At 41.9% G+C, this 27,238-nt stretch overlaps 1 protein-coding gene across 4 annotated transcripts in view; it reads left to right on the top strand.

Moving 5' to 3' along the window:
* Positions 1-4,006: 4,006 nt before the first annotated feature.
* Positions 4,007-27,238, top strand: part of xrn2 (5'-3' exoribonuclease 2) — a 28,266-nt gene continuing 5,034 nt past the window's right edge. For 2 of the 4 annotated variants that reach the window (XM_034580604.1, XM_034580605.1), the window contains exons 1-28: positions 4,008-4,237; positions 5,343-5,470; positions 5,590-5,701; positions 5,886-5,997; positions 6,199-6,257; positions 6,388-6,477; positions 6,708-6,780; positions 6,864-6,914; positions 7,061-7,218; positions 7,320-7,394; positions 7,528-7,661; positions 8,713-8,770; positions 8,869-8,976; positions 9,085-9,129; positions 9,356-9,487; positions 9,844-9,888; positions 11,116-11,207; positions 12,610-12,745; positions 15,883-15,990; positions 16,398-16,487; positions 16,690-16,762; positions 16,926-17,009; positions 17,133-17,230; positions 17,796-17,875; positions 17,970-18,026; positions 19,051-19,119; positions 19,330-19,458; positions 21,603-21,718. In XM_034580604.1, the coding sequence (XP_034436495.1) occupies positions 4,163-4,237; positions 5,343-5,470; positions 5,590-5,701; positions 5,886-5,997; positions 6,199-6,257; positions 6,388-6,477; positions 6,708-6,780; positions 6,864-6,914; positions 7,061-7,218; positions 7,320-7,394; positions 7,528-7,661; positions 8,713-8,770; positions 8,869-8,976; positions 9,085-9,129; positions 9,356-9,487; positions 9,844-9,888; positions 11,116-11,207; positions 12,610-12,745; positions 15,883-15,990; positions 16,398-16,487; positions 16,690-16,762; positions 16,926-17,009; positions 17,133-17,230; positions 17,796-17,875; positions 17,970-18,026; positions 19,051-19,119; positions 19,330-19,458; positions 21,603-21,718 (2,587 nt within the window). In that variant the 5' untranslated portion in view covers positions 4,008-4,162. Of the gene's footprint in view, positions 4,238-5,342; positions 5,471-5,589; positions 5,702-5,885; positions 5,998-6,198; positions 6,258-6,387; positions 6,478-6,707; positions 6,781-6,863; positions 6,915-7,060; positions 7,219-7,319; positions 7,395-7,527; positions 7,662-8,712; positions 8,771-8,868; positions 8,977-9,084; positions 9,130-9,355; positions 9,488-9,843; positions 9,889-11,115; positions 11,208-12,609; positions 12,746-15,882; positions 15,991-16,397; positions 16,488-16,689; positions 16,763-16,925; positions 17,010-17,132; positions 17,231-17,795; positions 17,876-17,969; positions 18,027-19,050; positions 19,120-19,329; positions 19,459-21,602; positions 21,719-27,238 lie in introns of all 4 variants that reach the window. The other 2 variants (XM_034580603.1, XM_034580606.1) reach the window with 2 other exon arrangements.

Genomic DNA, 27,238 nt, shown 5'->3' on the forward strand with positions numbered 1-27,238 from the left:
TGAGATATTGACAAAAAGGTGCATTCATAACAGAACTTCTCCAGTGTCCTTCTCTCCCTCCGCTTTATTGTGTTTCCTCGGCTGAAACTGATTTTAACCGTCGAGCTCATAAGGTCTTGAAATTAAATTGATTCTTCATTCATGAAAATAACTAAATCCTTGTGGCATCTGGAGGAGGAGAACCTGGGTTGATTTATCGAGTTGATGTGGGACCACTAAGCCTGACTGTGTTTGTTAGGTTAGGTTCAGCCGGACAGGTGAAAGATATCCTGGGTATGTTGACCTTCGTCGTACAGGCCCCGGATCTTTAGATGGAGACGCAGGTGAACCGGTTCTGCAGGAACCATTTAGTTTCTTGACAAATGTTCCTGGGACTAAAGGCTTCAGGTGCGTTTGGTGTAAACTCAGCTGTCGACTATAAACCAACACTTCCAAGCTAATGGATGCTAACAGCGCTACATGGCCACACACGCTCGACTGTCTCCCGCTGATGGTTCTGATCTTTGACTGCAGGGGGCAGCACTAACACTTTCCATCAAACAGCAGAATGTTTTTCACTTCGACAGCAAAATGATTTGAAATGTTTGTATAACATAAACTCAGCGTCTGCGTCGGCTCGTCTGCAGCCGATAAAAGCTCCCGTTTTAAAACGTGTGGTGAACTTCCATTAACGATAATTGAGTCCCACTTCAGTGAGGAGGGGGAGGAGGGGGTGTGTTGTTATTGAAATGGCTTCTCCTCTAATGTGCAGGTAAGGACCCCTCACTGCTGCATCTCACCGGGCCCGGGCTGCGTCTCGCTCCAAAGTGAGAACCTTAATTGAGACAAATTTAGCTCAATTAACCCACTTTACCTCTGACGAGTGTTTCGGAGCGTCCGAGCTGCGGAGCGGCCTTTTCAATTAGTCGCCACGAGCAGATTCACCACTGATCCTGTTATTGTTTGGGTCTGGAGCCTGAACGTCCATAATGGAGATCAATGACATTTCTACTCTTTTAGAAACATCAGCAAACAAACAGACGGATGAATAAATAAACACATAAATCTTTGGATGAGCCTGAAATCTGTAAATAGGGAAGTTGGCGTTTGATTGAATGGTGAAATAATGTGAGATTCAAAGGGGAAATGAGTGTTTTACGTCACTTCATTGGTTAATAAACAATTTTTTTAGTTTTTAGCACAGTCTTCTTTGAGTGTATTTCCAAACTTATTGCTCATCTAGTTATTTATTTAAGGTTATGACTTCGTCCTGATGACCCAAACAGCCAAAAGCTAAATGGCACCAATGCCCCGGCCCCCTCAGGTCCCTGGAATCATTTCCACACACATGTATCACAGTGTTTGGTCCAATTCGGCCAAAAGGCAGAACAAATGAGTAGTAAAATGTGTGTTTCACTGGAGGGATGAAGAACTGGAACGCAGCAGGTTTTTATTCCCGCAGCACAATGGGCAGAATCCGACTCAAAGAGGCAGAGATGTGAAGACATTCTGCGGCTGCCGAGGACACATCACTACCTTGGAGACACAAATTGCTGCATTATATCATGTGCATTCCTGCTGAGCTTTTCATGTGCAGGCTGAAGGGATCAGCTAATGAAAGGCGCGAGGAGGAAGCAGCGCTAACGCGTTTAGGCCGTGTCTTTGTTAGCATGAAACTACAGTAGAGTTTGAATTGATCACGACGGGAAGGAGATTCCTTTTTTCTTCACGTGCGGATTCTCTCTCTTATTAAACCTGCTTTAATCACATGATCGTACGTCATGTGTTCATTTAACCCACGAAGACGCAAATCAACCCCCGGATCAGATTCTGTGGTCAGAGACTGAATGAGGTTAAAAATAGTTTAAATTAATCAAGAGAATCATCGTCTTTGTGTGAAATTCATCTTATTCCTGCTTGAGATTCTGTTTTATCAATGTATTTGTCTGGTTGTTTTATTATCTATCTATCTATCTATCTATCTATCTATCGCTCTCCCTCTCTCTCTATTTCTCTATCTCTCTCTCTATCATTGTGATTATTTTCTGCATCATCGTCTCATGATTGATTCATTGTAATGAATCATGTCACTCAAACAGGAAGTTAAACTGGTTCCTGCTGTAAACATTATAAAAACAAAGCTGCAGAAATCATTTTAAACCTATTTCACAACAGTTCCAACGTGTTTCTCACTGGTTCCGTTGTAAATTATACAAAACACTGATGTTCAGCTGAAGCATCTGAAGCTGCAGGAATGAGACAAATAACAAAGCATGGAGAACACACACACACACACACACACACACACACACACACACACTGCTGTGTTTCTGACTGGTTATAACGGTGACGATCCACCAGGTGAGGGCGCTCTCCCTCTTCAACTCCTCTGCACATTCAGGAAAAGTCCAGTCAGAGACTCATCATCTCAGTCACAGACAGAAAAAGACTCAACCTTCATGTTTTCATCTGATTTCATCTTGTTTGATGAAATGAAAACTGTTTCTGCTTCAAATCCAGAGACGTTAAACTCAAACTTTCAGCGTGAAAATCTGCTCAAAGACTAGTGTCTGTCTGTCTGTCTGTCTGTCTGTGTCTGTGTGTGTGTGTGTGTGTCTGTGTCTGTGTCTGTGTCTCTGTGTCTGTCTCTGTCTGTGTCTGTGTCTGTCTCTGTCTGTGTCTGTGTCTGTCTCTGTCTGTGTGTGTGTGTGTGTGTGTGTGTGTGTCTGTGTCTGTGTCTGTGTGTCTGTCTCTGTCTCTGTCTGTGTCTGTGTCTGTGTCTGTGTCTCTGTGTCTGTCTCTGTCTGTGTCTGTGTGTGTGTGTGTGTTTTCATGCCACGTTCCCAGAGCTCTAACTCCGCTGTGTGTGGGATATTTCAGCTCGTGGGAGGTTGGAGTCGGAGCTTTTTCACGTCTGTGATTTGCATCTGATTTCCCTTCATCTCCTCAGTTTCTCTCCACAAACACTGAAATGTCGGCTCCATTCTATCACCTGCAGCTCCAGCGTAAATGTTTATGGAAATGGCCCCGTCGGAGCGGGCCAAGTGTTTTCCATCAGTGGCTCTTTGCAGTAATAACACTGCAGTGTTGGTGTCAGATCCAGCCTGCATGAAGAGGGGAGGCTAATGCCCCCCCACCCACCCCCTCACCACCACCCCTGCTGAATAAAGCAGCGAGGAGCGGAGGGGGAAAAAAATCTAATTCACCTTAAACGTGGCGCTGCAGGGTGGGAAGTGAGAGGGCATCTGTTCGCTGACGTTCTCCATTAAAGGAACATTATGTCAGATCAGATGTTGATGATGGAGATTGAAACACGAGACGATTACAGGACGAGGATGAAAACATCACACACTCAGTGGTTTAGTGTTCAAAACAGCATTCAACAAAAGAGACAATAATGACAATAAATAACTATAATAGAAATCCTGTGATGATTTCAAAAAAGAAAACAAGAAGTTATTATTATTATTAAATGTGAAATGATAATAATGGGATCATCACCAGCTAATCAATGATGCATTGTTTTATCTGTGTCTGTTGTTTATTATATTATAAGTTGCACTGTGTAAAGTAACCTATTTTAGTTTAACCTCTGTGGTCTTAGCTGCTTTAATATCACAACATTTTAAATCAAAATAATATTTATTACAACCATAGTCCTCAATGTCACAAATTATCAGTCTAGAATACAAGTTACTTCATATTTCAAGATCCCACAGGAATAGGAGAAAGAATATTAACAGAAACGAAGATAGATATAATATAGGGGCCATTAAAATCCAGATTCAGGAAATCCAGATTCAGAGGAAATGGGAAAGTGCAGGTGAACAAAAATCTTTTATTAAGCACGTTTCTGATTATTTTTCTAATGAAACAAATACATAGTTTATCATTATTTGTGGGATTTCTATTGTAATTTTAGGTAAGTGTGTAGTTTTTTGCTGCCTGCAGTTCCCGCTCCTCGCCGCTGGGATCGCTGTGGGTCCAACCGGTTCTCTATGAAGTGCGTAGGGAAAAAATCCAACATGAACCGGAAGGAGAACACAACGGCCATGAGCAGGAGCATGTAGCTGCTGCGTTGCACCAGAAAACAACAAGTATCGTGTTTTAACTGAGCTATTTTAACTGTTTCGTACGAGTTAATGTTTTTATAAGCTGTCGGCTCACAGATTCTTCACGTGAAATGGGAGTCCCGGCGTTTTTCAGATGGCTGAGCCGGAAATACGCGTCGATCATTGTTCACTGTGTGGAGGAGAAGGTACGTGTTAGCGTGTTAGCATGTGAGCTAGCAGCACAGCGCGTCCCCCCGCTGAATTAAAGCTGCTGTGTTTCACGGTTTGAATCGTTCAGCTCCGGTGGTTCTGTTTCTCTGGTTCTTGACGCCGATTCGTCTGCGCCTCGTTTCGCGTTGAGGTTTCTGCTTCGTCGCCAGTTCGCTCCGGGAGAACCAGCGGAAGTGTGCGGACTTCACCGTGTAAACAAATCCGCTCCGAACTTCTCACCCTCACGTGCACCGACTGAGGACGTAGCGTTTTGTATTTAAGTGTATTGTTTAAACACCGGAAGCCCTACTCTTATTGTACTAGTTTCTACTGTAGTCGAGTTGATTCAGTGTTTACTCTGGATTTCACATCCACAGATGTTTGTTGTGTTTCTGTGGTGATGGTGGTGGGGAGAGGAGGGGGGGGGGGGGTGTGTTGTGTGTTTGTTTCTTGTAACGTGTTATTCTGTGACAATTGCAATTTCCAAACTACTGCCTTGTGTTGAATATTGAATCTTAACACAACCTGCGTGTTGTCAGAACCAAACCGGACTTCCCACTTCCTGTGAATCCTCTGAGTAAGAGCAGTGTTGTGTTTCCGGTGCTGATGGGAAGTAAAGACCGGTTCAGGTCACGTCGCACAAAACATGTTGGTAAAGTGCGACGTAGGATTTTAGCGGGAAAAAAGCGTCAGCAGCTGCCACGTGTGTTCAGTGATTTACTGATGATGCTGTGTCTGCTGGCAGCAATTCATAATTCAACCGTTTATTAATTGGCTAAATACACTTTCAGTTTACCCACAGAGCAGGATGATATCTTCAAGCCTTCCACACTTTTAACTGGTCCAATTAGTTTGGACTGGACAATATGGTCAATTATTATATCAAGATAAACATGTATATCTTTGTTACATTATTCTTTTCAATCTGTTTAAAGATTTTAAACGCTTTATGAACAGAGACTGACAAACGCACAATTAACAAACTGGTCGTGAATCAAGTTCCAGTTGTTTACAGACTTTGAGAACTTATTATTTCAGAGAAAAGCCTATTGTGGCTGAAAAGTGAGTACATTTTGTGAGTTCTGTTTTTTGCCTCCACAGGGGAAAGAATGTAACGGCGTCCGTATTCCTGTGGACACGACCAAGCCCAACCCCAATGAGGTGGAATTTGACAACTTGTACTTGGACATGAACGGGATCATTCACCCATGTACACATCCAGAAGACAAGTAAGCCCGTTATTCAAATCAGGGCATGTATGGAGAACTAGAGCCCAGTGGATGTGGATTTTGGGGGGGTTGATACAGATATTATAATATAGTAAATAAAATGTTCGATATTTTAACAGACCTGCTCCCAAAAATGAAGATGAGATGATGGTCGCCATTTTCGAGTACATCGACCGCCTGTTTAATATCGTGCGGCCCCGGAGAGTTCTTTACATGGCCATCGATGGAGTGGTGAGTAACTTTCAGGACCACAATCTTGCCGTTTGAATTATGACTCCTTCTCATATGAAACATCTGCCAGACACTCATCTTCCCCAATAAATAGAGAAAAATCTGATTTTATCTTTGTTAATAAAGAGGAAACGTATGAAAAGCTTTACAGGAACATTGCGTTGATGTCTTTGAATCTCACCAGGCTCCACGTGCCAAAATGAACCAGCAGCGCTCTCGGCGTTTCCGTGCCTCCAAAGAAGGAGTGGAGTTGACCGATGAGAAGAATCGCATGAGGGAGGAGATCATCGAGAGAGGTGTGTGTTTTTACATCTTTCAGCATGTCCTTCACATTATATTGTGAATACAAACTTTGTTATTTTTGGGTTCGTTGGGAGCTTTGAACAGATCCAGGCATCGAAAACACAGCTGCTGTACTCTAATAATTATATAATGTTTTCTATTTATCTTTATTCTCATTGTCACCTAACTTGATTTTGTTTATTGCTCCTCCTCAGGTGGTTATCTTCCAGCTGAGGAGATTAAGGAGAGATTTGACAGCAACTGCATCACCCCAGTAAGTTTACAAACAAAATTTGAACACGTAAATTTGGTTAATTTTGAGCTATTTATCTGTACATGTAAGAACAAAATCGCCGAACTTCTCTGTGAAGAACTGGTTATGGAATTATTTCTTCTTTCTCTAGGGAACAGAGTTCATGGACAACCTGGCGCAGTGTCTCCGATACTACGTCGCAGACAGACTCAGCAATGATCCAGGATGGAAGAACGTCACAGTGAGTGAAACGGCCGACCCCTAACCCCATCTCAGACACAGACAGAAACATTACGAGTAGTTTCTTGTTGTTTTCAAGAATTTTCTAAATAAAACAGGTGATCAGAAGATATAGAAATAAGTTCCATTGTTTAACTTGATGATATATTTTAGTTTGGAGCTCTTGGCTGTTGACATGTTGGACCCTGGTTCGGTGTCGATGTAGAAAGTCATTGTCTGTTTCTGCTGCAGGTCATCTTGTCTGATGCCAGTGTTCCAGGCGAAGGTGAACACAAGATTATGGACTACATCAGGAAACAGAGAGGTACGGCGTATTAAAGCACATGTAATGTAGCAGAAACATCATTAGAAACATCATTAACTAATGTTTGTGATTCACTTTTACAGCTCAACCCCACCACGACCCCAACACACACCACTGCCTGTGTGGAGCCGATGGTGAGAAATAAAATCCACGGTCTGAAATGTAGAACAAGAGGAAATAAGACAAATTTAACCCAGTGTTTTCAGACAGAAGTAAACTGTTCTCATTGTTCATTACTACTTAAAAAGCTACGTCTTTTTTCCATGTTGTCACTGATCAGCTGACCTGATTATGTTGGGCCTGGCCACACACGAGCCAAACTTCACCATCATCAGAGAGGAGTTCAAACCCAACAAGCCGCGGCCCTGTGCACTCTGCAATCAGATGGGACACGAAATCAAAGACTGTCAGGGGGCGGCCAGAGAGAAACAGGGACAGGTAAGGATTCAGACGTGTGGGACTGGTGCATCTTAACCTATACCACACACATGTATAGAGTCAGAACAAAGAGTAAATGTATGAACCATTTCCTCTTTCAGCACGATGAGTTCGCTGACACTATGCCGACGTCTGAGCAGGAGTTCATCTTCATCAGACTGTGTGTGCTGCGGGAGGTTGGTTCCCTTGTTTATGTTCCTTTTGTGAATCTTCTTATCTCATTAAGTAAATGAGCAGCTGTTTGTCATGTTGCTTAAACCAGAACCAAAATCTAAAACTTAGTTCATTTCCGTCCTTTCCTGTTTTCAGTACCTCGCCAGAGAGCTGACCATGGCCAGCCTGCCATTTCCCTTCGACTTTGAGAGGAGCGTCGACGACTGGGTTTTCATGTGCTTCTTTGTTGGTAACGACTTTCTGCCTCATCTGCCGTCCTTAGAAATCAGGTGAGCTTCAGGATGAGTCTTTGTGCCGATTAGTTTGAATGTTGGAAAACGTGGAAGCAGTTATGTCAGTTGGTTGAGGCCGATCTAAAATTAATACTATTAGTTTAAAACATTTATTCTTTTAACAGCAGAAAGGAAGGTCTCTACCTCAGCGTGTTGTATGTTCACAGTGGTGGCATTACGTTTTGCTCTGTGCAGTGAAATAATGCAGAGTTGCTGGAGAAGAACATAGAAAAATGTTAATATCTCAAAAACAAAAAAATGTGCATTTAAATATCTCATTGAGCGTAAAGAAAAAAATTGAGAATGTTTCCATGTTCAGAAATCTTTTGGATCAATGTTTGTTGTGTTTATTGATGTAACACGTGTCAATTTATTGAATTTTGGTTTATTTATAACACAATTATCATTTATTATGGCTTATTGACTTACAGAACGTTTTAGCTGAGGTTCTACAGATAATAGAGATATGAAGGATTTTCAGATTCTTAAAGAAATGACATCACAGGAAGAAAAACTACCAACATAGTCACTGGAGGAACATTTCCATGGCAGCTCTGTGTTTGAAATGCAAGAACTCTTAAGTAGTGGGGTGTAATATATCTACTTCTGCAGCTACAGGTTTTTTTTCCTCTGTTATCTGAATTCTTCCAGCTGCAGAAGCTGCAGCTTTCTTCTAGCAGGTTAGCAGGTTAATTGCAGGACGGTTGTGTTGCTTTAGACAGTGCAGGTGTTTTCTCTACTGTCTATAGAAGACGGCTTGATTACTCACTTTCACTGTAATCCCTCCACCACTTCACTCTAACCTCCGACACCGATCAGCCTGAAGTCCGGCGGAGAGGGTCAGGCTCTCGTTGTTCCGTTTCACCTCTCGTCTTTATTTGCAAAAAGATGAAATGTTGGGTGATTACCTGCCAGCGTGGCCGGTGATGCCGCCACATTTCTTGCTGCTGTTGAAGATAAATTGCTGTTTGGTTTCAGCTCAATTTTCCCATCCTGATTAACCATTTCAATCTACACTGAATGACTTGAATTGTCCACTGTGTTACAGGGAGGGAGCAATAGATCGGCTGGTCGGCATCTACAAAGACGTTGTGCAAAAAACAGGAGTGAGTACCATCGCTATTCTGAGCTCTGCAAACAACAGGCAGAACAGAAACTGCACAAAGAGAAACGTAGGCCACCGCTGAACTTATTTATTTTGTAGGGCTACCTGACGGAGAACGGCTATGTCAAGCTGGACCGAGTAGAGCTGATCATGCAGGCGGTTGGCGTTGCCGAGGACAACATCTTCAAGAAGCGCAAGGAGGACGATGTGAGTTCTGCTGGCTGCAGCTCGGCTGATTCACCAGAGTCCAGATACAGAATGAAAATGTCTTTGTATCACACACATAATCATATGATCACATCTTCTGTCTTGTAGGAAGGCTTCAAGAGAAGAATGAAAGAGAAACGAAAGAGGATGAAGGTGCGTAAAACAGACGGAAAACGAGGGGGACTCTCTTCGCTGATCCTAAGTCGAAAATAATGAATCTAGAAAAGATACTTCAGTATCTACAAACTAAAATATAACGTTTCTACATCGACATTAATATCATTGATAATATAAACCTGCAGGGGACTTTATACAGATCGTCATTGCCTGTGTGCTGAACTTTCAGAGGTGTCTGTTGTTTCTCTCCATGTTTCTAAAGGCGGAGAAGCGCGGTCCCGCCTACCTGACCACTGGTCAGTTTGCCCCACAGGCCCTGGGGCGAAGAGACCGACCTGATGCCGTCCAAAACGCACGCCACCAGGCCTACGACATGAGAATGCAACCCAACAAGGTACGGCAGGTTCCAGGGTCCCAGGATTACAGGTCTTCAGGGGTTCATGCGCAGACGGGGTTTAGTTTACTTGCTCAATGTTCAGTTTATGATAAAATAATTTCTAGTATTACACATTTCTGATCACTCGTGTCATACATCAATCACACTGATTATTTGTGGCAGAAGAAGTTCCTCATCTGTGTGAATCCCATCAAACCAGTGGATGTTAGGAACATAACCTGAGTTGTGCGCTTTAGCGTCATCAAGTGTTTTGGCCTTGTTGTACAGGCCGAACTTGAGGGTACATTGGGGCTAAAGGTAAATCTGACGATAAAAGAAAAACGGTCACAATAGGTGTTTCTGTTTTCCTCCAGGATGCTGCTCAGTCTCTGAAGGCCATGATGAAGAATGGAGGCAACGTAAGTCCTTGGTGAAAAGAAATTTACTGTACAGACACATAAAGCAGTAGAATGTCACTCAGTAGAGTTCATACCCCAAACGTCCCTTTAAAATCTGCACCTGAACTGTTTCGTTCGTTTGGACACATTTCTACAACATGTAAGATTCACAAACTCCCAAGGCCACATTATCTCAGCTACACGTTGGTGCTTGTTACAGTTTTGTAGCCCTTTTTTATTTACTGTCAATCCTGACCCACATTTAACCACTTTTGAGACTTGAGTTTGACTTTTTTTTTTTAACCGATTCCTATTTTCAGTGAGTTAGACCAGATCTTACTAACAGAATTATCATCTGCTTCAGTTTAATTTTCACATTTGCCCGTGATTCCCTGAAGCATGTAATTGTTTTACACCTGAAGGTGGCGAGCTTCTTAAACATGCACATGTCAGAACTGTGCACTGACTGTTTTCTTTGTTGGTTATTAGAGGACGATTGAGCTCATTTTGTTTTTAAACCGATATATTTATATTGTTCAATTTAACGCTAAAAATCTTTGATCGATGCAGCATTTAGGAAAGATAATTAATTCATTCTTTAACACTTCAACTTTACTTCAGACGATTTCATCTCCGTCCTTGAAAATTGTCGCTCAGCCGATTCACGTTTTGAACACTATCAGCTTTTCGTATGGATATTTCAGGTTTGACAGTATTTGTGTTGGGGCGGGCTGTTTGAATGTGGTTGCTGCCTTCAGCTCAGTTCATGGTCATGTTTCTATTTAACGTGAATCTTAAGCTGTTGAATTCTCTGTCCGGGGTATAGTGTTAAATAAATCTGCACACAACAAGAGGCCATGCATTAGCACATGAATGAAAGAAACCAAAGGTTAAGTATTCAAGCCAGTGGTTTTTATTCATCTACTTTCTGCCCTCGATCAGATTCCTTCATAGAAACTTGTTTTTATACCCAGCAGCTGCATCAGAGAGGAGATACAGATCCATAAGGATATGGACAGTGGCTTAATGTTCTTAATTTGCCTCGGTACACAACAACAATGGATTTGAAACAAAGACTTATGTTTCTTTGTCGTAATGATTTTTAAGATTGACCGTTTCATTGGTTTTTGAATTTTTTACTACTTCGGATGATTTTCAGCTTTAATCTTTGGTCAATACTTGTAGTTTTACGTCATTTTAATGTTTGTGTTTATGTTTGTCTCCTAAATGTTTTGTCGCCCTGTCCAGTCTTCTGCAGGACCCAGTGACGGAGACGGCAGGGGAGTGAAGAGGAAAGCCGAGGACAGCGACAGCGAGCCGGAGCCTGAAGACGACGTCAGGTAAACGAGGGGTTCACAGTGGAGGGGGGGTAAATGAGTGGAGGAGCAAGATGGACATGTGGAACTTTTTATCACCTTCAACGTTTTTCAGTTTAATAAGGACACTAACAATCACGTAATTCACTCCATTTTAAGGACAGGGTTATTTACATTGATGTAGAAATATCTTTACCAAGACCAGCAACGTGGTTTCCATCTAAATTAAACCTGATCACAATGTAAAGAATAAAGCAGCAAAACAAAATACACAGTAAAAATGAAGGTCAAGTTCTTGACCCATTTACTGATTGGCCCATAATAATTAAACAATAGGAGCCGTTCACGTCTTTGCTAAACCATTAAAAACATTCTGACCCTAAACATTCAATCAAAGCAGAAAATTTACTGTTTCCAACAGGGCAGTGATTGGCTGCCTGCACAGTGAGAACATGTTAAACAACTGCACGAGCCAAATGCAAAAATAATCAGCCGTAAATGAGACTGATCCACGATTGTGTTCGTACTGTAAAGCTGCTGTTTGTTGTTTTAAAACGTTAATAATTCTCATTTGACTGAAATCACTTAGCAGCCAATACATCTTTTAAAAATCAGCTTCTTCTCCACTTGGAGTCTGTGCTGATAAAGCTGTAAATGTTCTTTATGAATGTTTAGTTGTACATGTTGTTATTAAAATGCTTTAAAAGTGAATCTTTACAGATCAGCTTCAGTCGCTGAGGACGGCCTTAAATAACAGAAGCAAAGAGATTCATTAATGCCTCAGCGCTGCAGGACAAGCTGTTTAACTCTGTGCCCCCCCCCCCCCTCCTGCTGAACAGCTCCCACCTCCCTCTGCACCTGATTAATATGGAAAGCAGCAACATTCGAGTAAATTCCTCTGTGACGCACTTGTCAAAGCTGCTAAATCCATCGGGCTAAATTGGTATTCATGGAGGCTTTCCTCTCAGGAGCCAGCGCTCCCCGCGGGCCGCTCCGAGGATCCACAGCACAGATGCTGGACGGCCTTGATTATCTGTGCAGAACGCCACCCCCCCCCCCCGAATTTACCAAGAAGTCAAAGCCATTAAACTATTCCAGGAAGTTAATGTAGTTTTTTTTTTTTCAGCCTATAGATGCAGCATCGTGAAAGTCAGTTTTTTTTTAATGTATAATTTTAATTTATTTACACCATAACCTCCAATGTAAATAGGCAAAATTGAATGGCGGTAATGTTAAAGCCAGTGTGAAGACTGTCAAATTCAAAGCCATGTGAAGTTCTTGCTCCTTTATTGTGCCGTGATTCAGGCAGATCTATTTATATCGCACATTAAAAACAACAAAGTATGTAGTCATGTAATAGTTTTCATTCCAGGACAGTGAAGAAGTCTTTATCAATGAATTATGACCATGTCCTTGCGTCCTGCAGGTTGTGGGAGGACGGCTGGAAGCAGAGATACTACAAGACCAAGTTCGACGTGGACGTTTCAGATGACGATTTCAGGAAGAGGGTGGTGAAGTCGTACGTGGAGGGTCTCTGCTGGGTGCTGCGCTATTACTACCAGGTACGATGACGCTCTACTTCGTTACCATGAAAACACACAACTGTGTTTTATTGTGATTCCTGCTGCCCCCAAATACTCACACAGAGCTCAAGGTGTGGATTCATCTGTATCAAAATACTCCAACAGCTGCTTGATGTCCAAAAACACTGATCAGCTGCTGCAGGAAGTTACTGAGCCACATTTTAGAAATTATATGTTTTAAAGGATAAAAGTAAACCACTTAACTCCAAAGCACAGATTTTATATAAACATGGATGTAGACTCCGGGTTGGGAATGTGAAACTAAAGGTTGATGTGCCTGGAATGACCAGCAGGGGGCGACTCCACTGGTAGTTTCTATAGAAAGTGACTTCTTCTCACTTTATAACGTCAGTAAACATTTTCATCAGGAGTTTGTCTCGATCTCTAGTTTCAAGTCTTCAAGCAGCTTATGTTCATTTAGTAAATTATGATCATTTAGAGTCAAATAGACCATAAAGCATTGGGGGGGTGGATACCACAGTGTGATTGACAGCTAGTACCATCCAATAGGTGTCAGGTGTAGGTGGGCGTGTCCTCGAGCTGACAGTCAGCCTCCACCCCCTGCTCCTCCAAATATGGTTACTTCTATCTTTTTTTAAAAACAAGATGGCGCTGAACAAAGTGTTCAGCTCACAAACTACTGGATGATGTCACAGTTGATATTTCAAAGAGGCGAGCAAAACAAAGAAACCCACTTAAAACACATTATTGAGAAAACACATTTAATGGTTGACAAGTGTTTTTGAGGGAGCAACAGTTTTTTTTTTTTTTTTTTTTCTTCTTAAAAAGTCAAGAACTCCTTGTTGTGGAGTAGTTCAACCTCATGTTCCTCCCAACGGCCTCATGTCTCCAGTTACTGTTTGCAGTGTGATTATTCACTAAATCGTTTTGCTGTTGTAAAATATTGATCTTTATCTTGAAATGAAATAATCAGCTGTGGGCCCTCTCCAGAAGAGCCGGGGCGTCTCGGGCTGAGCCGGTGGGATTTGTCCGGGCTGATTGTTCTCTCCGGGTGCGCACGCTCTGCGTTGACTCCGCATGCTCGCCAATCCAAAGCCCGTCTCATGGGGCCGCTCTGGATGAATTCATTAGCGGGCCCTCGACGGACCGGGGGACGTGTCTGCTCTGCGCTGCCACACATTCACGCTTCTGTCCGCCATCGCAGAGTTATGATCAAACACACCTCATCAAATGATCCAGGAACAGAGAGGCGGCTTTATCCGAAACACAAAAAAGAGCCAGAGGACGAGATTCACACTTTGTTTCTGAGTCTCTAATTTTCAGATCCCGTGTTCTCTCACTAAAAGTATTAATAGGATTGCAAAAATCAATTTTCGGAATATTCATCTTTTACCGTAAAACTTTACAATATTGTGTGTGCAGTAGAATCCGATCGATTTATCGTTTGGCTGATAAGCAGCGATATAAACTTTGATTTGGCAGAATAAAAAAATGCAGATGCGATTTGCAAATGTTTTTACGATGTACGTTGAACAGTAAATATGTATGTATGTATGTATGTATATATATTTATGTATGTATATATTTATGTATATATATATGTATGTATGTATATATATATATATATATATTTATGTATGTGTTTTTTTTGTCCGGGTTCGTGGTCTTTGACCCTCGCAGGCCACAGTCACAAATGAGTTTCTCATTGAGACAAAACGCGTCGTCATATTACCATAAATGATCTGTGCGATTATTTTAATGTGGAGACCGGAGCCTCTTCCACCTTTTATTATGGTAAAGTCCCATATTATCATTTGAATGAGCATCTTTGATAATAGAGTGTTGGGCTTTGAAAGGAGATTGGCTGAGATGTGAAGATTGGTGGATTTATCAGAGGACCGCCTCAGAGGTGGATTGTGGGAAGTGAAGGTCGTTCTTTGGTGTGAGGCGTGTTTGCTCAGGAAGGATAAGTGGTCCAAATGCTGGATCTGCAGGGTTAGATTTTTTTTAATATATATATATATATTTCTATCCTTTTTTAAATGTAAACATTTAAAAATCAGAGCTGAGAAAAGGAACTCATTTTAGAGTTTTCAGGTGCTGCAGCATATTCTGAAGCTTCAGGTTCAGTCTTCCAGTCTCTGGATTGATTTCTGTTCCTGTGAAAGTGTAGCGACAACAGACAGAAATAACATTTTGTCGTCGCAGCAGGACTTTTAGATTGGAACCCACCGTGTGATCGGGATTCAGGCTCCTAAAGGTTTTTAAATGTCAGATTGGATTTTAAGATTTGTGCTGCAGTGGAAGTTTAGTGAGGAAAAAAAGGGCAAAGAAAATCTTTTTTCATTCCATTTCCTCGTCGTGTTTTAATGTTTGTTTCTCTCCAGCTTCTTAGTCCGGACGTTCCCTCGAGTCTAACGCTCAGAATGATCTGTAGCAAAAAGACAAGAATGCTGAGTCTGCACCAGCCACCAATGAAACGTTAAACTGAATCCATAACAAATGTTAATTATCAGATAATTCTTATTTATACTTCCTCACTCCGGCTTCAGCTCCTTGAGTGATGTTGATTGTGGTGATTTGTCGCTTTGCGGTTTTATGTCATTGTCCAAACCCACAAAACACATCTCTGGCACATTTCTTCTGAAACAAACCAGTTGTTTTATAAAGACGTGTTGGTCTCAATAAAGTTGATCTCTGAGGTTCTGAATCTTTTCCTTCTCCTCACACTCTTGAAGCTGCTTCATCTTAAAAACATTTATTTAAATAGCCTCTGTTTCATTATTGTTTAATTGATCATCAATTAATCTGCAGATTAGTTTCTATATTTATTTTGTGTATAAAACAGTCAAAAAGTCTGTCACTGTTTCCTAAAGGCTATAAAATAAACTATTAATCAATCGAACAGTTTCTGATAAATTATCTAACCATCAACTTATCAACCAGGCTAATTATTACAGCTATACTACAATAAACATGCCAGGAAGTGAACAGATTAACTGATAACGAGAAGTCGTAGGTAGAACTTGGACACATGTATAAATGTTTCTCTGCGTTGCAAACCACAAACATTCAGAGGCTGTGGTGTTGGTTCAGTTTAGTCTTCTGATGTGAAAACTAATAAAGTCAATGATTGTTTCTGTGCTGCTTCACAGGGCTGTGCCTCCTGGAAGTGGTACTTCCCCTTCCATTACGCCCCGTTCGCCTCCGACTTCAAAGACATCAAAGATATGTTTAAGGATTTCGAGAACGACACCAAACCGGTAAGAAGAAGCAAAAACTTCTCTCTCTTCACCGCCTGCTTCTCTTCTTCTCTTGCTTCATCTCTTCTCATTGAAGGTTTGGGGTTTGTTTGTTTTTTAAACATGCTGAATATGTTGCACCCGTCAGATGCCAGTTTATTCACTTGACTTCAGGTCAGTTAGTGTCGTGCATCCATAACAGGTGAAAACTTTTATTATAGAGAGATCACAACAGAATCTTTATATTTAAAGGGATAAACTGGTAATTTAATGAACATGAGGCAGTAAAGATTTTATTTGTGCAGGATGTGTGTTGTCAGGGGTATTATTATGTCTGAGATTATCTCTGAGATGAAGGTAGAAAAGGCTTGACCCTTTTATTAAATGCTTTTTTGAGATAAATAACTCCTGTGTTGTGTTATCTGCAGTTTAAGCCACTGGAACAACTGATGGGAGTGTTTCCTGCTGCCAGCGGCAACTTCCTGCCTCAGACATGGCGGAACCTCATGAGCAGCCCGGTAAGTAAGATGAGGTGCAGAGAGATCTGTCTCGTAAAGGTCTTAAAAGTCTGTTAAATGGATCGAATATGCAAAGAATGAATATCTGATACAGAATTAAAGTATTAAATTATTTGTATTTAAATTTACTGACTGCTCTGAAGTCAAATAGGCTCCTGACTCATCTTCTTCCAAGTCAACTCTTCTTCTTCTTTTGACACAGGATTCTTCCATCATTGACTTCTACCCCGACGACTTCGCCATTGATCTCAACGGCAAGAAATACGCTTGGCAAGGTGAGTCACCGTCCTGCTGAGTGAAACCGATTCCGGCGCTGGGTCAAGATATCACTGAGTCTGACTTGTGCACATCCCCAGAAATGAGCGCTGCATGTCTGGCGTCTGGACACTCTGAGGTCTGAGGTTCTTATTTCTTCTGTAAATGTGCTTCCTCTTGAAGGTGTGGCCTTGTTACCTTTTGTGGATGAACGTCGGTTGAGGGCGGCTCTGGCTGACGTCTACCCAGACCTCACACCCGAGGAAGGTGAGCAGCACTGAGCCTACATCACAAGAGACTTGATCCGTTTGGTTTCTCAGTCTTTTCCTCTTCTCTTCCTATTTTTCAAGCCACTCATCTTCTCTCATCACGGTCTCTTCTCTGTTGCAGTGAAAAGAAACAGTCTGGGAAGCGACGTGTTGTTTCTCAGCAAATCTCACCCGCTGTTCGACTTCATCCATGAACTCTACCGCACTGAAGTTCAGGGGGTAACAAAACTCCAACGACACAGTAGATCCAGCACATTTCTCACACACACACACACACACACACACACACACACACACACACACACACACACACACACACACACACACACACACACACACACACACAGTCAGCTTAACACTTTTCTGTAATAAGTTTCCTTCTGTGGTTCTTTGAGATCTAGAGAAAACATCTGCATCACTTGCTGTGTCACTCTGCTGCAGATGTGTCCTGTTGTTTTGCAGGTGTTGTCTGAGTTGGATTTTTATCATGTTGATTATGCATCTGTGAACCAAAGTGTGGGAGTTTTTTTTTTTTTCTTTAACTCGCTTGGTAAAAACTTTGTAATCAAAAAGAAGCAGAACAACAGCACAGGAAGTAAATCTTCAAACATTTGGTCAGATTTGAGTCAAACTGGGCGGCACAGACGCGTCATTCAAACACACACTCGGGTCACCTAGAGGCGTTTGTGTAAACATCAACTCTTACTACTTTCACTTCACAATCAATGGTCCGATGAAGTTTAAATGTCGTACTGGATCCAGACTGTAGCTTTGTCTCCTTTAGGGCACTGAGATCCCTGCAGAGCTGTGTCATGGGATCCAAGGTGAATTAAATCTTGATGACAACCCGATTCTCCCAGATAGGTAAGAAACGCCTCGTTATTCTCTTTTTGTTTTACAAATTCTCCCCATTTTTCAACAGACAACTTAACCTAATTTGTTCATATTTATTCTCCAGCACAGTGACGTCGCCCATCCCGACGCTGCGGGACATTTCAGTGAACAGCTCGATCGGGTAAGAACTGTCGATCTGTCATAGACCGTAAGTGAAGATGAACGACACAGCTGCCAAATCTAAAGCCAAACGCTCATCACCCCCCTGGTGGCTGGCTGCAGTATAGGTCTTAAACACCACCTTCTCCATGTTAGCAGATGGGACATGGACCAAACTAATAAAAATACACATTCAATTAATGCTTCTCAAAGATGGTTTCTGTCATTTTAGGTAGTTTTTCTTATCACACTGTTTTTAAGGGTTAAAAAGCACAAGATGGTGACACCTGTGTTAACATCGTCCATCTTTATTTAGTCTATGCCAAACACGTGTGACATGATCTTAAATTGATTGAAAAAGAAAATGTAAAACATGCTGGTTTGTTGTCATTTCTTAAACTGTTATATATTTATTTCCTTTTTTTATTTAAATATATATCGATGTGCTTTTTTTTCCACACGCTTAATCTTGACTGATTTTAGTAAAGGAATAACTGTAATTGTATTAATTACGGTGTAAGACTGAGCATCATTGCTATTTCAAGCTTATTACTGTCTTTAACTATCTTAATTATTTTTTAATGAATCTTTCATTCTCACAATCTGCAGATTTAGTCTCAGTCGACAAGTTGTAAATAAACACAACAAACCTTCACATGCAGCTTAAGTGACAGTGCAGGGGATTGACTGTGAATAATAAATGTGCACCTGTAATTTATGTAAACAAACTATCCCAGTCAGTGATAAAGTCTCATTCATGCTTCTTACTGTGCAGCTGCAGAGCAGATTAGTTTCACACACATTCAGCATCGAGCTGTGAATCTCCACCAACATTTCATTACACCAGCAGCAGCGTGCACTTATCCTGAGGCTGAAGAGACGTTCAGGAACATGAAGAAAACAACAGCACTCATCACAGAACAGTCCTCGACCTTAAACATCATAAACTTAGGATCTCCCGTGTGGATGTGGAGATTATTCCCTTTTTAAACACGTGAGCTAATAAAACTATTGACTCACTGAAAATGATTTTCCTCTTGTTTCAGAGTGAAGTTCAAGGATCCGCAGTTCGCAGCTGACTTCGTGTTCAAGGCGGTTCTCCTGCCTGAAGCCAAGTGAGTTTTTTCTGTTTGTCTCAGAAAAACTTCATGAAAAGTTTAAGACTCCTTAGTTTCAGTGTTTTTTATTATTTCCTGCCTTCAGTTTGTTCCAACAGACAAATCCACCTCTTCTCTCTGTCCTTCAGGCCCATAAAAGTTTAATATTTTCACACAACAATCTTTCCCAGTGCAGCTTTAACTCTGTTTGTGTTTGTTGTTCCTCAGGATGCCCAATAAGGTCCTGAAACCAGGCGACTGGGAGAGAGGAAACAGGGAACCATGGCGACCGCAGCTCGGCTTCAACCAAAACAGGCAGCAGGCTCACCTGGACCAGTCGTCCTTCAGATCTCTGGGGTGAGTTCATTGAAACACAAGAGTCATATCTTTGCACACGCAGGGTCTGAAATGCTGTTGTTGAGTAGTCAAGAGAGTGTGTAGCTTAATGAGCCTCTGCATCGTCGTCAATAGAGAAACAACACAACAAATCTGTACATTTTGAAATTAATTCCTTTGTCACATCACCACCCTCACGTTATGTTTTATTTTGAAAGTCCCAGAAGTTTGTCAGATCCGTTGCTTTTAACAAAGGTGATTTATCTTCTTGAATTTGTCTCCATTTGGATCAATTTGATTACATTGACTTGCATTAGAGGCACAGAGGAGCAGAAAATTACTGACAGAGCCGTTAAAAACTGTAAAAAATCACTCAAACCGGCCAAACATGTATGAAAAGTCCCAAACGAACACTGTCCGCAGACTCAGTGGAGCTGTGCATCAATGAACTTTACAAATAAAATATTAAAGCAACATCATGTAACTTTCGGGCCTGGAAAAACCCAGAGATTCTGGTGAGGAGAATTTTAAAATGTGTTTAAATGTTTGAACCCCCCCCCCCCCCCCCCCCCCCCCCCACACACACACACACACACACACACACACAAACGTTCCCCATTAACCAGCCGTCCTTGATTATGATCGGAGCTCTCTCCTCCACACATTGATATTATCATTAAGGAAATGTGAATAATTGAACATCTGGCTCCGTCCGACTGTCGCGTGTTGGGGAATTAATTATGCACAGATTTGAAAGGACGCAAGAAATTCCAATTTCTTTTTCTCCTGCTGAACCAAGTCGGATCAGTAAATCAGGCAGTTATGTGCCTTGATGGGGCCAAACAGGCAGCTGCTGGGAGGACGGTGGGCAGGAAGTCCTGGAGCAGCTTGTTTTTGTTTTGATTTTGAATCAAATAGCATGTGTTGTACAGAGCGTCAGGGCAGCCGCCTGATTACAGCCCCAGAAAAAAGTTTATGTTCTATGGTTTACCCCCTTATGTTGTTCTAGCTGCAGGACTGACGTAAGTTGAGCGGTTGTTTGGGGTTTTAATCATTTCAGGGAGTTTATGATGATGGGAATGTTGCTGCAGTTTTGTGTTTTTCTAGAAAGAACTGACACCTGATCAATCTGATGTCTCCTGATTCTTAGAAAGTCTCAAATGACATAAAAATGGTCGGAAAAATTGGTTCCGGACATTTCCTGTAGTTAGTGTTTGTGAAGCAGCAGCAGCAGGTTGTTGGGTCCGACTCGTTCACACCAACAGGAACATGTGGGAACATCCAGGAGAGGGGCGGAGCCTGTAGAGCAGCAGGAGGCCGGACATGACGTAATAAACTCTGCTGTGGAAAAATCAGTGTTGTTGTTTACAGCTCATCCGCCTCTGTTCTCTGTGACTCTGGTGAGTGGGTTCCATCTCCTGTGAGAAGAACTGACTGAGTCACAGCTTCAACTGTCACAATCAGCTCCAGTTGAAGAGTGAAGCTGAACTGAGATCAGTTAAAACAGTTAATCAGTTAATCACCATGTGTGGCTGCAGGGGGCGCTGTTGCTCAGTAACACTTACATGATGATGCTTTAATATTTTATTTGTAACGTTCATTGTTCGTTCCTAAATTAGCATCAAGCTAATTAACACATGTATTTATTAAGCCTTAAGCACTGAGACGCTCATCAGGACTAGGAGGATGTGATTTGATTGAAACAACTTTAATCACCTTTTGATTGACATGGTAAATATTGTTTTGTGCTTGGAGGAATAACAACAACAGACAGTTAATGAATATGAAACAAACAAAACTCTTAAGAAAAAGGTGACAACGTCGCACTTCACTGCACAAACTCGAAAGCTGGTGGAGACAACGTGTTATTAGATCCTGTGTGTTTTCTGTTCTGCACATTTGGCCTTCAAACTTGAAACTGGCCTTTAATTTCAATGGTCTTAATTTTAACATAATGAATTGGCTGTGAAGAACTTTGATGGAGGGGGAGGAGCTGGACTCTTTATCCAGAGTTGTCTGGAGTGTTCTGAAGTCTGTCTGTTCGAGTCTCTGCCCTGACGACGTGTCAGAGGGAGACGAGCATGGTTGTACACAGATGATCCTGTGTTGAAAGGTTTTGTCGTTGTGAATTAGATTTCACAGCTCAGCTTCTTGTCTTCCTGCAGTCACAGCATGAACAGAAACCAGCGCGGTGGAGGACAGTACAGCAGCGCGGCGCCACCCAACAGCTACCAAGGAAACTACCGTGCTCCACACAGCGGCGGCCATCAGCCTTTCCAACGTAAGAACACACACACACACAAATAGAGACTTTTGGAAACACTGCCCGGCCCAGACGATGTGTTTTAGTCTACATGAGTCGAAACCGCATGTTCTCTTCCTGATTGGTTCTCATCGGTCACATGACTCCACTTCCAGCAGTGAAGACAAAGCGCTGCTAACACTCACTGTCGGTAACAGTTCCACCTCAAAAGTGACATGACGTGTTGTCGCCCTCACGCTCCCACAACATCAGATAAAAGCAAAGCACCTTCACAACTCCTTTTTAAAGTGTCATATTTGCTGTTTTTAATCTTCCTCCTCCCCGTGTCCCCCGCTCGCCGAGCCCTGGAACAAAAGGCCTTTTGCGATATTAACAATCGCAGCCACACGCGCCGACAGAAGCTGTTGACACCATCACCTCAGCTCGTTTCTTCTCACTTCACCAACAAATCATGAGGTGAAAAATAAACGAGATGAAAGTTTTGTAAGTGGAAGTACTCAAACGGTCACAGAGGAAGTGTGATTCAGCGCTGTAACCTTGTGCTGAACAATGCTGCTCGTAGCATCAGTCCTCTTAAATTCAGCCCAAACGTTCTATTCATGACCGGTGGAAGGACATTTTCAATAAGGAACTGAAGCAGGAGACAAGTCACCGTGAACCTTCGCTGTTCTTGAGGTTTATCGTAACAAAGTATTTTTGTATAGTGAATATAGTGAAATGACATTTAGTTGCACCGTTTATGTCGGAAACTCACAACTGTTCATCCGCTTAGATTTGTCTTTATACCTCAGTGACCCTGAAGGAAGCACAGGGACTCAGTAAAAAGACAAAATAAAATAACAAGTAGGTTTTGTTCTGTGTTAAAGAGCTAATCCAGTGTAATTTAGAATAAAACAAAAGTAAATTAATATAGAAACATAAACAATTTGATATTTGAAGACATGCGTCGACCATAGACTGAATATAAACGGACGTAGACGCCGGGTCCAGAAAGTGAAGCCAATGCAGAACTGCCTTAAAACCAGCAGGGGGCGACTCCACTGGTAGTTTCTATAGAAAGTGACTCTACTTCTCACTTTATAACGTCAGTAAACATTCAGGAGTTTCTGTCTCAGTCTCTAGTTTCAAGTCTTCTTCAAACAGCTGATGTTCATTTAGTGAATTATGATCATTTAGAGTCAAACAGACCATAAAGCACTGGATGTACTGGGGGGGGGGGGATACCACAGTGTGATTGACAGCTGGTACCGTCCAATGAGTGCAGGTGGCAGGTGTATGTGGGCGTGACCTCTACCTCTCAGTCAGGCTCCACCCCCCCACTCCTCAAAATATGGTTACTTCTTGTTTCAAAAAACTAAGATGGCGCTGGAGAAAATGTCAAACTAGCAGCAGCTCACAAACCACTGGGTCACGGTGGGTTGATGAACAATTATCATCACCTGCTGCTAATTTACACACCATTAATTGTAATTAATTACAAAAGAATCCGTGGACATGTGGTTAAAAAGTTCCTGAGTGTTCATGGTTCGAACGGCTCGTCACACACGGAGGTAGAATCTCTCTCCCAGCTCCTCCTCACGCTCTGCTCAGCTCCGGCCTCCTGCTCCTCTGCCAGCTCTCCTCCAGTTTGACTTTCATGTGCCAATTTGCAAGCAGATGAATAATCTCTCCTGCCCGCTGATGGCGTGCGGGGGAGTCGTGGCCACTGTGGTGGCACTTGATGCAAATGGGGTTTTTTGGCTCCTCCAGATTGCAGCAGCACCTCCCCTGGCCTCTGCCGCTCGTTCTTAATGTTAAACTTGCCAATTAGCCGTTCAGGACGTTGTCTTTTTTAATCTCGCTCGCTCTATATTTTTCCCACCGTTCATGGGGAAATAGTTATTTTAATAGATGGGAATCAGTGCAAATCTCCAACGTGGCTCAGCTGTGATTCTCGGCCTGTTTCTGGTGGGATGATTTTTATTTTATCAGCTCAAGTACCTGGAACAGAAACGTGTCAGGGTAGCGTTTATATTTTTATTTGATTTCTGCAGATTTTTATACATTTAAAGTTCTGGACCTTTGACTTTTTCCATCAGTGACGACTGTCGAGAGCTAAATTTTGGTTTAAATTAAAATGTATCTCTGAAATTATCCAACATTTTAACAGAACAAATGACTTCGGGAATTTTCTGATTCATCAGGACAAAAACGGATTTAACGTTGACCGACTATAATATTGTCGAGTCTGGTGATGTGATTATCAGGAGACGTCGGCCTTCTTCTACCGCAGGAGGCCTCAGACTTTGCTTTTGTCCACATTGCACTTTCTCAGGGCCGATCCTCTGCTCGGTCAGTAATCACCGCAGCTTTGCTGCACTGGGCCTTTGTGATTTTTGTAGCGGTGGGGGGGGGGGGGTTGGTTGCTGATTAGCATTGTGGGAGCCCGGGGCCAGTAATGAGACTGTCGAGTGGCTCCGCTGGACACAGTGGCCCCTCTGATGAAAGCGTCCGGGACGATCCCATTTGATTGGGTGTGTGATGCGCTCTGAAGAGGGTTGAAACCAAAGTTAACTTTGTCCTTTGACGGCGCAGCTACCTCCTGCGGTGATGTGTCAACACGCTGCCTCAGAAACATGCGGCGGGGCTTTGTCACCGAGGCCGGACCAGCTGGGCTTTAATAACCAGCCGGGGACTCTCTGCTGGTGGCCATTATTGTCTTTACACACAGTGACACCAAATTTTAACCAGGGCAGCAAAGTAACGGTTCGGTGCCACGACCACAGTGGTTGATAAGCCTCAAAGTCTTCAGCCACTTGAGAGTAACAACTGCACCTAAAAGCTGCTCACGCTCAGTGTGACTGACGAGGAGACGTCTCACACACGTCGTCTCAGTGATGACTCAAGGTTTTATCTCTCTGCCGTATATGAAATGTCTTGTAAAACATATTTACAGTTTTTTTTTAATTTAATTGATGTTCTGATCAAGAGACGGTTGAACTTTCTTCTCACAGCAGATTCATTTGCAGGTGATTTAGTTTCACTTTGCTTGTTCGCTGTGAAACTCGCAAACTGATTTAATCTCAGCAGAGAAAATACTTCAAATTACGTTTTAAAGAAGGTAATAAAACAACCATTACTCAACACTCATCATTTAACTAGTGCCAGACTGATTCATCGGATATGAGTCCTTCACTTTACAGAATAAACGATGCAGAAAATATTCATTTGTGTTTTTTATTTCGAGTTAAGTTAACTTTAAACTTAAACTTTGAGTAAAAGTTTATTTACTTAGTTCAGGTTCTATATTTCATTACATTTCTTTGTTTGGTTTGATAACGACACATCAGGAATCTTTAACTCTAATTTATCAGTCGAGGAAATTTGAACTCCCTAATATCTACCCACGAAATCCACGTCGGTGGAGAGTTATCAACACTGATTATGTTGTGATTAAAAACAACAAACTAGTAAAGGAGCGAGTTTAACTTCTGCACTTTTTTACCAAACACAATCTGTCTACAACGTTTCAGTCGTAGATCTTTTGGCCTTTGTTTGTCTTTCATCAAACAGATTTCAGACATTGTTTCTATAAATGCACAGTCCTTGGAGAATTGTCCTGATGAAGTTTTGTTGGTCGTCTTTGTCCGGCCGACAGAGGAGACACTGTCCTGCCTCTGTTGTCGGACCTGAGCCGACTGGACGGGAGCTGAGTCAAATAGTCGCTGAACTAATTGAAAAGAGGTGGAGAGAGACGTTTAGTTGTTTAGCGCGGTTGTAATCCAGGCATTAATACAGTGGACACAGCGTCTTTTAAGGATTTAAAGCGTAATCCTTTGTTGGCTTTTGTCCGGCGCAGACTGGAGGTCTATACACTTTCAGATCATTGTTAATTAAGGAGATTGACAGGTGTCCACTTGTAATTCTCTCTTTTGAGTCATTGCTGCCGACGAGGAAAAGAAGACCAGGACGTTGTGATGTTATAATTGGAGCCCGACTGGGTGGTCCACTTAAAGTTTGTTGGCGGAGGAGATAATCAAACATGAAAACTGAATGACAAAAACAAAATGATAATGTGGCGACAGCAGTCCGCCTGCTGGCGGCTAATTGTGTGATTTTAGTCGTTTCAGCAGAAAGCTACTGGAATATTTCCCTCTTGACTTCCTGTTACTTTCTCAGGTCATAAACAGCTCATTTTGAGTTTGATCTTTTGTTTCAGTGATTGTTTGAAAATGATTCTGAAAAGCAGTCGTCCACAAGAATCTCTTAAATATGTTCACTATATATAATAATGTGATGAAGGGTCTTTTATCAATTGCTCCAACATGATCCAGGCTCCTTGTCTTTTATCTTATAATTAAATTACTCAATAACAGTATTTGATTTCACATTAATATAGAGTTTTATTCTTTTATTTTACATGTTCATCGGTTTTCATATGAAAATACCAAAAGTTTCAGTGTCACATTATTGTCCCATGAAGGTGTAGACACTAATGCAAATGGTCATTTAGGAGCAAGAATTTACAAATTATAAACATAAGCACAGACGATATGTTTTCAGTTATAATCCAATAATGTTCTTTGCTAATTTGTGGAAAATGGATCAGGTTTATGATGTTGTTCACGTTAGCGTGTTAGCAGTGTCTCTTCTGAACCTGTTTGACCTGAACAGTAAAAGTCACCTGCAGTAATAGACGCTAATAAAGAGCTGCTGCTGGACTCAGAACCTCAAACTGGACAATCGGTTGTTGTTGTTGTTGTGAACACACTTTAGTTTATATTGACTATCACTCACGTTGATGTGTCCCAGTCACCGCTGCTGCTGCTACAGAGGCTTGGTCCAGCTTATTTGATTCCACCAAGTTTATTAGTATTGAACGTATCATGTGTCCAAACCCCCGCCTGAACGTGGCTGGACCCTCGATACACACGACGAGTGAGGTTAGAGGAAGGTTTCTCCAGAGAGAGATGGTTGGAATCATCAGGTAAATACGTTGATCGCCAATTATTATTATTTACTCCTCAAGTCAGTGTTGGTGAACTCGTTCAGTCCAAAACCAAAAGATGAAGAAAACCAGTAAATATATTTATTTGAGAACCTGCAACAAATTTTTTAGCAATTGCCAAAATATTTATCTGTTAATTAATCAAGTAATTAACAGTTTAATTGACCCACCCTGATGATAAGCATCGTTATTTTAGAGGTTAAAATGTAAGATCATCAGCTGCTGTGAGTTTTTCATGGTTTTAAATCACGTTTTCACTCGGACGTCTCCTCAGGTTTGTTGATATGAACCTCCAGGTCCTTTTCACGGCCCCTTCACCCGCCCTGAGCCCAGCCACTCAGCCGGCCTGCCCCTATAAACAAACAAGTCCGCAGCTCGCAGCTGGTCATCGCCTTGGCAACAGTGGATCTGGAAGAAGCTGTTCGCCCCTCTTTTTTTTTTTTTTTTTTTTTTTTTTTTTTAAGTGTGTCTTTGTGAAGGGCTCGCAGCGATGGAACCGCGGCACTTGAGGCGTCCACAATGCTGCCGGCTGAATGCTTATTTCATTTTCT

The sequence above is a fragment of the Hippoglossus hippoglossus genome, chromosome 24, assembly GCF_009819705.1.
Source record: "Hippoglossus hippoglossus isolate fHipHip1 chromosome 24, fHipHip1.pri, whole genome shotgun sequence".
In the NCBI taxonomy this organism is placed as follows: Eukaryota; Metazoa; Chordata; class Actinopteri; order Pleuronectiformes; family Pleuronectidae; genus Hippoglossus; species Hippoglossus hippoglossus.